Raw genomic sequence first — 10,260 nt, 5'->3', positions numbered from 1 at the left:
TCGGTTCCTTTCGAAATTTGGCCATATCTCATCATGGGTTCCAGAGTTAAGGCCCCTTAAGGAGCCAAAATTTGCTATTTTGGCTTTTGCAGCCATATAGACTTCATTTATCGTTTGATTTGAGACAAACTTGCAAAATATCTTTTAAAATAACAAAAATAGATCTTGGAGTCCATGATGAATCCATCATATCCAATAGGTTCCAGAGTTATGGCCCCTGATTGACCCCTGAAAGAGCCAAAATTTGCTAATTTTTACCTTGTGGAAGTGACATTTTTACATTCGATTTTAACCAACTTATACACAACTTAAATCACAACAAGATCTCAGTTCCTTTCGAAAACCGGCTAGATTCCATCATGGGTTCTAGAGTTACTGCCAATGAAAGGGGCAAAACTTTCTGTTTTGGCCCTTTCAGCCATATAGAGGTTTCATTTATGCTTTGATTTGATACAAACTTGCACAGAAAGTTTATCTTCATGATTTTAAAGCCAAGTTAGAAACTGTAGCCTAGTGGTAGAGCGTCCGCTTCGAGTGCGGGAGGTCGTGGGTTCGATCCCCGGCGGCGTCATACCAAAGACGTAAAAAGTGGTACTAGAAGCTTCCTCCAGCTTCCTTGGTGCTCAGCATTAAGGGGATAATGCTAGGACTGGTCAGCCCGGTGTCAGTATAATGTGACTGGGTGGGGTATCATGCCACATGTCTACGGCGTGATATTCCACTGAGGCAGCACTATAAAGGGCTACAAGTAGACACCTTCGTTTATATGACTGAAAAATTGTTGAAAAAGACATTAAACCCAAACACACACACACACACTGGCAGAGGAGCCATGTCAAAAAATACAAAAACAAAACTATTCTTCCCCTTATTGACAATTATATCACACCAACTCCTTGTCAGTACATCTAAATGCTGTCTCAAATTGGCCTTTTGCCTTTATCTACTGTTATTTCTAATAAAAATCAGTTTTTGGGGTCAAGAGTTGTTGGGGGAGGTGGGGGAAGCATATGCTGGTGTCTCTATTTTCAAAATTGACCTCCACCACCCCTGCTCCTATGCCTATGACAGGCAATCATTTGAATTTGAAAGAAACTGTACAAGTATAATAAATATAATACTGCAAAGTTCAAATAAGGGTATGCAGTTAAAATCAGATTTGAAACGATAATATTGGCATGGGGGCTTGAGGTTGATGATGTATAAATAATTTCATCTGGACAGAAATTGCAAGACAAGTTGAGTATACAATGCATAAAATAATAATGTAGTAGTGATATTTTATATCAAGTTCCATATGAAATGGTTGGAAAGTGTACGAGTTGAGTACACAGATTTCAAGTTCAGCTAAACACACTAGGGCAGAGAAGGATTTGCACTTATTTTATTCCTCCAACATAATTTATAATGTAACTTACCAATCACAGGCTTGATCATTAAAATGGCTTTTGACGTGCTCATTCTGCACACTGGGAACCAGTCAACAATGCCTAAAAAGTGGAGTTAGTATAGATCTTCTGCAAGGAAGGTATGATAAGTAGTTGCGGTATTAAGCTTGAGTCCAATACGGATTTTCGAGACAACTTATATGCTGTACCCTGTCACCAACCAGCTGTATAACAATTGTATTTGCCTGACTACCCTTTTTATGTACTTCAATATTTTCTGACTATGGAATTACTAATGATATCCCGCACATGGCACGCCAATTGTCCAATTATTATGTGAAACCTAGTTCACGGTCAAAAAACTAGGATTAACGATCGATAAACCAGGTTTTTCTAACGTAAAACCAGGTTTTTCGAATACTAACCTATATTTTCGAGCGAAAACATAGGATATCGCCGTGAACCATAGTTCACACTTGTAATTGTAGGTTCACAATTGTAAACCCAAGTTAACGGTCATAAACATAGGTTCACGTTCGTAAACTATAGTTTAGGAGTGTAAACGTAGGATAACGATCATAAACATAGGATAACGACCAAAACTCATAGTTTCAGAAACCTAGTTTATCAAACGTAAACCATCAATATATTAGGATTATAGAATCAACAATGAATTTCTGGCATGAACATGGGTTTTCAGCCATGAACCTATGTTTACGACCGTGAACCATATTTTACGGATTTTCAAACGTGAACGTGAACCTGGGTATTTGAGCATGAACTCAGTTCCTATCGAAAACCGGCTAGATTCCATCATGGGTTCTAGAGTTACTGCCACTGAAAGGGGCAAAACTTTCTATTTTGGCCCTTCCAGCCATATAGAGGTGAACGTGAACCTGGGTATTTGAGCGTGAACTTAGGTTTACGTTCATTAATACAAACCTATTTTTTCGAGCGAAAACATAGGATAACATCGTAAACCACAGTTCACGCTTGAAAATGTAGGTTCATTTTCATAAACCCAAGTTTACGGTCGTAAACATAGGATAACGACCGAAATTCATAGTTCAATTGTGAAACCTAGTTTATTGAAGGTAAACCATGGTTATCAAATCAACTATCAATTTCGAGCGTTAACATAGGTTTACGAAACTGGGTTTACGAACATGAACCTGTATTTACGTGCGTGAATGTAGGTTTATGGGTGTGAACCTATGTTACGAGCGTGAAACTAGATTTCTCGAACAAAACTATGATTTTCGGTCGTAAACCTAGGTTCACGCCCGTAAACTTAGGTTCACACTCATAAACTTAGGATAACGACCGAAATTTATTGTTCTATCGAGAAACCTAGTTTATCGAATGTAAATATAGGTTTAAGAACATGAACTATGGTTTACAACCGTTATCCTATGTTTTCGCTCGAAAATATAGGTTAATATTTCATAATCCTAGTTTTTCGACCAAAAACATAATAATCGGATAATTGGCTTGCCGTGAACCATTCGGACGTGAACCTATGTTTACGAGTAAGAACCTATGTTTATGACCGTGAACTTGGGTTTACAAGCGTGAACCATAGTTTACGAATGTGAACCCAGGTTTACTTTTGATAAACTAGGTTTTTCGATTGAACTATGAATTTTGGTCGTTATCTTATGTTCACAAGTGTGAACCTATATTTACGGTCGTAAACCCATGTTCACGGTCATAAACCCAAGTTAACGCTCGTAAATATAGGTTCACGCTCGTAAACATAGGATAACGACCAAAATTCATAGTTCAATCATTAATACTAGTTTTTCAACCGTGAACCAGGGTTCACGTAATTATTGGACAATTGGCTTGTTATACCCGCATATCAAGATACAGTGAATCTTCTGGATGTAATAATTAGACAAAAGAAGCTTTGAGATATATTAGTACGAATCAAATACAAGAAAACAAAAATCGTGAATAAAACATTTTATTAAACAGTATTATATCTAAACATTAATTTTCTTCATTGTCCTTTTAAAGAGACAAATTGGACTTCAGATTTAGTTACAAAATTCTGTTCTGCTTAAAAACAAACAGGAACATCTTGACTTTAAATTTGACATAATTGCAACAAGAATTCAGTATAGACAAGGTCACTAGTAGAGAACTGAAATTAACTAGTGTGAAATCATTTAACCTTTAGCCTGGCTAGTGATTCTGCCTTTGCTACCAGTGCAGACCAAAATCAGCCTGCACATCCATGCTGGCAGATCTTGGTCTGCATTGTTTGCTATTCAGTCAGTAAACTTTCAGTGAACACCCCTTTGAATGAGAAGTGGTACTGCCCAAATTGAATGATAGACCAGTCCGTATCAGAAATTAAGCGTGGTAAAGGTTTTAATTTTGTTGCAATCAAACTGTGTGGTTTCAGCTGATGCAGATATTTCACATGACTTCAAAGTTTTTAAATTTAATAGGTATAAATATTATTTTTTTGGTTGTAACTGTTTTGATTAACACATCCACAAAATCCGCAAAAATAAGAGTAACAGACTGAAAATATTTCAGCCCTGGCCGGGAATCGAACCCATGACCTCTTAACACCTTAGGCCGACACTTATCAAGTCGCTATAAAAAGTAGCCCAAAAGCAAGGAAGTATAAGTGTACCCTTATACATTACCCTACTACCTACACTCCCTCCATTTTAAAAGTCGTCCTTATATTCCAGGAGTTTGAACCTCTGTGAGAAGTTCCAAAATGTAATAGGTTGAAAATACTTTAGCCAAATGTAATAGGCTGAAAATACTTTAGCCCTGACCGGGAATCGAACCTGGGGCCTCTCACACCAAAGGCGGGACACTCTACCAGAGCACTAATGTTGGGCGTCAAATGTAACAGACTGAAAATATATTAGCCCTGACCAGAAATCGGACCCAGGACCTCTCACACCTAAGGGGGTCACTATAAAAGGTAAGTTCACCCTTATACATTACCATACTACATTAGTTCCACAAAATATAAATAATTTCACACTAGTCAACAATAACCTACGCAGTTGTGTCCCCTTCCAATACAGACCTGCCCCACAATCATATTTTTTTCAACATTTGATGTTAGATTTTAGTTACTGAAGTTGAGTATATTTCAGAAATAGGCTTATGAGGGCAACAAAATGAGAAAATACAACAAAAAAAGAAAAGAGTAATTGAATTTCTTTTCAATGGCAATGTGACATTCATGGCCATGAGGTATTTTGTGACAGCAGTGATTAAAGCAATGCCCGAGTTGGAGGGAGGGGGATAATTACAATTTCAGTGTTCCAGTAATGACAGTAACATTTTCTTTGCAATTAGTTATTCTCATAACATGCTATTTCAGCATTCTTTGGCATTTAATGTAGTATGCAAACAGTATGTAGCTTCAGGAACAGCCTGGAAATTTTTAAAGGCAAAAATATGATCAAAAGTTGCCGACTATCCTTACAGGTGACCTCGCTATGAAATCATCATAACATAAAACTGGTGAATTCAAATCCCTCCCCACCACCAAAATAGCTATTTTGCTCAAATCCATGAAATTTCATGCTCCTAAGATTAAATGTCTTCCTAGTAGTACAGAGACAATTTGTATGTAAATTAAATAAAGTTTTGAAAAAATAAAATTCAACAGCACCTTTAACAGCACACATATATAAATATTCACATCATGTATATTTAACACGTCTACAAATGGTGCTGTGTTAACAATTACTTAGTAATGTTCTGTAAGATTAAAATAAAATCAATGAATTGACAAAAACAATAATTACAAGCATATTCCCATACAAAATTGTATAACTAATATAAATACTGGTATAACAGTTATGTATTTTTCCTGATATGGATTTATATCTTGTACATGTAAATATTTTGAACATAAAATTAATATAAAAATAAAGTTAGAAGTCGCTCCCCTGCAATTGACCACTTGACCTTGCATATAATTATGCACGACACAAAATCACAAATGGTAACACCTGTGTTTAGTAAGTCAAGTGCTCTCATTTAAACAAATATAAGAGGATGCTTCGCACCAAATTTAATGACGATCCACTGAAAAATTTTTTTTTGAAGATGTTCCTTTTTGTTGCTAAACTATTCGCTTAAAGGGGCCAAGTGCACCCACTCGATAAATTTATGAAATGACCTTATATGATGCTACTGACCAAGTTTCAGGAAGATCAATCAAGCAGTTCAAGAGAAGAAGTTGCTAAAGGTTTGTTTTTTCTATTTTTAGCTCTAATGGCCCCTAAAAGGTGCCAGCTGCCCCAATTTGAACAAATCTTGGACAAGACTTTACAATGATGCTACAAACCAAGTTTGATGAAGATCCATCAAGCAGTTCAAGAGAAAAAGTTGTTTAATAATTTCTCTATTTTAAGCTTTAGTGGGTCCTAGGAGACAAGGGGCAGGGCAAGTGCTCCTTTGAACAAAAATGAAGATCTATGAAGCAGTTCACGAGAAGGGGACATTTAGAGACTTTTCTAATTTTAGCAGTAACCACTCCTAAAATGGGCCAAGTGCCCCCACTTGAAGATATTTGGGAGAGGCTCTTATAATATTGCTACAGTCAAATCTTTATTACGATCTAACAAGTGTTTCATGAGAAGTTGCTGAAGGTTTTTCTGTACCAGTATTCAGCTCCAGCAGCCCCTACAAGGGGTCAAGTGCCACCATTCGAACAAAACTAGAAAAGGACTTTACAATGATACTAGAAACCAAGTTTGATGAAGATCCATCAAGCTAGTCATATAAATGTTTTTCTATTCTTAGTACTAGGGGCCCTAAAAGGGGCTATACACTCCAATTTGATCAAATATGAGGGATAACCTTGCCAGAATGCTACAGACCAAGTTTGATTTACTTCTGACCAATAGTTCCAGAGCAGAACATATTTATACAAAAGTGTGGATGAATGACCCCGGACAACAGAAGCTCGACCATCCACCTATACCAATAGCTCACCATTAACCTTTGGTTCTGGTGAACTAATAAATTAATACCCATGAACTTGACAAACTAGTTTATTCAAGACAAAAACAGATCCAAGACGAACCAACATTCCCAAACATTGGACAAATATACAAACTAGAATGGTTAGTTTGACTGCCTATAACACATTTTAATAATTAGTTTCTTGGTGATAAAAATAGATCCAAGAGGCATCAACATTCCAAATCATAATGGACAAATGTACAAAACTAGAAAAGTAGGTTTGATGGGTTATTACATATTTTAATACTGGCATAAGACAAGACTCTTTGAACATTAATTAAAGCATTTTAATAAACTGGCCACTCTGAACAGTATTTCATGCTGAAGCCCTTTAATGGTGGTACAAGACCTATGTCCCATTGAACATTTTTCCAGCACTTTTAATGGAACAAGACCCATGTGTCCCTCTGGACATTATTTCAAGCATTTTGTGGTACAAGACCAATGTGTCCCTCTGAAAATTATTTCAAGCATTTTGTGGTACAAGACCCATGTGTCCCTCTGAAAATTATTTCAAGCATTTTGTGTTACAAGACCCATGTGACCCTCTGAAAATTATTTCAAACATTTTGTGGTACAAGACCCATGTGACCCTCTGAAAATTATTTCAAACATTTTGTGGTACAAGACCCATGTGACCATCTGGATATTATTTCAAGCATTTTAATGGTGGTAAAAGACACACGTGCCACTGAACATTTTTTCATTGTTATACAAGACCAATGTGTCCCTTTGCACATATTTCAAGCATTTTAATGGCAGTATATGACTAATGTGCACCTCTGGATATTTTTCAAGCATTTTAATGGTGGTACAAGACCCATGTGTTGACATATTCAAGCAATTTATTGGTAAAAGACCAAAGTGTCCTGCATGCATTTCAAGCATTTTAATGATAGCACAAGACCCGATAAGCAAATCTGAAAATTATTTTAAGCACTAATATGGTGGTTCAAGACCCATGCACAACTCAAGAGTGGACATTCTTACAGGCATTTACACGGTGGTGCAAGACCCATGTGACCCTCTGGGCATATCTGAAGCATTTTAACAGTGGTACCACACCTATGTGTCCCTCTTGACATATTTCAAGCATTTTAATGGTAGTAAAAGACCCATGTGTCCCTCTAGACATTCTTCAAGCACTTAAATAGTGATACAATACCCCTGTGCCACTCTGAGCATGATTTCAAGCATTTTAGTGTTAGAACAAGCATGTAAGATTGAACACAATCAAGACCTTCTTGTGGTTTATCGTCGGACTTACCACTGTCCATCATTTAGATGCTCCAATATATTTAAGAGCTGGTGCTTACACCCTTGTGGTTTTATTCCTGCACACCTGAACTCTTAACCATGATAAATCTGTCAACAAACCACTCAAAGGCTTTGACTATTTGATAAACAACAACAAAAGCATTTTCTTAACAATGAGAATTTGACTGCTGTCTGTCAATTAGGAAAATGAGTAATATGAAAGCTATCTTATCTAAAGAACAAAACAGATGTGAATATGTTACACCCTGTGGCCAGTCAATAACTACTGCACATATAACAATATTATGAAGAAAGTCTTTCTATAATCCAGTCCCCTTCTGCCTTTACCATTAATTCATCATTAAATGTTTCTCCGTCTTTTAGTTTACGGAACTTGAGTCTATCATGAAGTCTGTTTGTCTGTCCCTGCCAGAATTCCATCTCATTTGGTCGAACCAGATATCCTCCCCTGTTAAGAAAAAGTCATAAAGTACTAAATAGAATTTAATATCAAAATATTTTGGCAAACAAGAATTTTAAAACATTCTGAAACAGTCTATGTACACAAGGTTAGATGTTTGTGTAAACCATAAATTTTTCAAGGATGCAGTGGAATAATCAAAAACAGTAAATCAGCAAAAGTCGATCTCTTCCATAAACTTCTGGTTTTCCAGTAAGTGAACTGAAAAATGTATCAAAGCACAGAAATGCTTGCTCTGGTCAACAAAACTGTAAGCGAGCTCAATCTCTGGGCACAGCATATCAAGTCCTTCATGACGATATGACAGAAAACAATGTGTCTAAAGATATTTGCCCTACACCTCTTTTTCAGATTCAGAGCAATTGTTAGTTATCTGCACAGTACAAGTCAGTACTGTCACAAAAATTCAGAAACACAGGTTATGTCAACTATTATGCAACAGTAATTCTACTAAACACAGTGTTAAACAAGAGCTGTCACTGTCACATTTTGTGACCTTGATCTTGACCTAGACCTGAGAGACCAAGGTCATAAGCGTGACAAACTTTCTCAATATGGTTAACATTTACGCTTAAAAATCCCTTGATAAATGGCAGAGTTCATGGACCAGACAAGAAACAGACCCTGTTAACCTTTGTCTTCTAAGTGTGACCTTGACCTTGGAGCTAGGGGTCTGGGTCTTGCACATGAGGAACATCTATGCCAAGTAATTTCAAAATCCCTTGATGAATGGCACAGTTATGAACTGGACACAAAACAGACCCTGTTCACCTTTAACTTCTAAATGTGACCTTGACCTTGGAGCTAGGGGCCTGGGTCTTGCACAGGACACATCAACTCATTATGGTAAATATTTATGCCAAGTAATTTCAAAATCCCTTCATGGAGGGCAGAGTTATGGACCAGCCACGAAACAGACACTTAACCTGTGACATCTAAGTGTGACCTTGACCTTGGAGCAAGGGGTCGGGGTCAAAGTCCCTTCATGAATGGCAGAGTTACAGCACAGACAAGAATTTACATGGATGCACGCACACACGGACAGACAGTGCAATTTTAATATGCCCACCTTTCGGGCATAATAAAAAGCAAATAGTATGCAACATTAAAAAGGAAACAGTCACCTACTGTTACTGTCTGGAAATATTACTGGTTTTCTTTTGACGTATTTAAAATCATTTTGATTGTAATTTTCAAAAATATAGCCTATGTCAGCTTTGTCAAGTTTTCCTGAATTTTAACCACTACAAACAGAAGCTTTAAGTTCTGTTTTATTTGTTTTTTACAGAAATCAAAAAATCTCTCTTTTTAGCTCACCTGTCACATAGTGACAAGGTGAGCTTTTGTGATCACGCAGCGTCCGTCGTCTGTGTGTCCGTCCGTAAACTTTTGCTTGTGACCACTCTAGAGGTCACATTTTTTGTGGGATATTTATGAAAGTTGGTCAGAATGTTCATCTTGATGATATCTAGGTCAAGTTTGAAAGTCGGTCACGTGCCATCAAAAACTAGGTCAGTAGGTCAAATAATAGAAAAACTTTGTGACCACTCTAAAGGCCATATTTTTCATAGGATCTGTATGAAAGTTGGTCTGAATGTTCATCTTGATGATATCTAGGTCAAGTTCGAAACTGGGTCACGTGCCGTCGAAAAAATTAGGTCAGAAGGTCTAAAAATAGAAAAACCCTGTGACCTCTCTAGAGGCCATATATTTCATAAGATCTTCATGAAAATTGGTCAGAACGTTCATCTTGATGATATCTAGGTTAAGTTCGAAACTGGGTCACGTGCCTTCAAAAACTAAGCCAGTAGGTCAAATAATAGAAAAACCTTGTGACCTCTCTAAAGGCCATATTTTTCATGGGATCTGTATGAAAGTTGGTCTGAATGTTCATCTTGATGATATATAGGTCAAGTTCGAAAATGGGTCACGTGCCATCAAAAACTAGGTCAGTAGGTCAAATAATAGAAAAACCTTGTGACCTCTCTAGAGGCCATATTTTTCATTGGATCTGTATGAAAGCTGGTTTGAATGTTCATCTTGATGATATCTAGGTCAAGTTTGAAAGTGGGTCATGTGCCATCAAAAACTAGGTCAGTAGGTCAAATAATAGAAAAACTT

The 10,260-nt window shown here is 36.9% G+C and overlaps 1 protein-coding gene across 3 annotated transcripts in view; it reads right to left on the bottom strand.

Annotated features, from left to right (window-relative positions):
• Positions 1-3,338: 3,338 nt before the first annotated feature.
• Positions 3,339-10,260, bottom strand: part of LOC123532655 (pyridoxine-5'-phosphate oxidase-like) — a 61,566-nt gene continuing 54,644 nt past the window's right edge. For all 3 annotated transcript variants that reach the window (XM_045314175.2, XM_045314177.2, XM_045314176.2), the window contains one exon: positions 3,339-8,127. In XM_045314175.2, the coding sequence (XP_045170110.2) occupies positions 7,962-8,127 (166 nt within the window). In that variant the 3' untranslated portion in view covers positions 3,339-7,961. The remainder of the gene's footprint in view (positions 8,128-10,260) is intronic.

This window comes from Mercenaria mercenaria, chromosome 11 (genome assembly GCF_021730395.1).
Source record: "Mercenaria mercenaria strain notata chromosome 11, MADL_Memer_1, whole genome shotgun sequence".
NCBI classification, from domain to species: Eukaryota; Metazoa; Mollusca; class Bivalvia; order Venerida; family Veneridae; genus Mercenaria; species Mercenaria mercenaria.
Note: the sequence above shows the minus strand (reverse complement) of the source record. Positions and strands in the feature narration are given on the sequence as shown.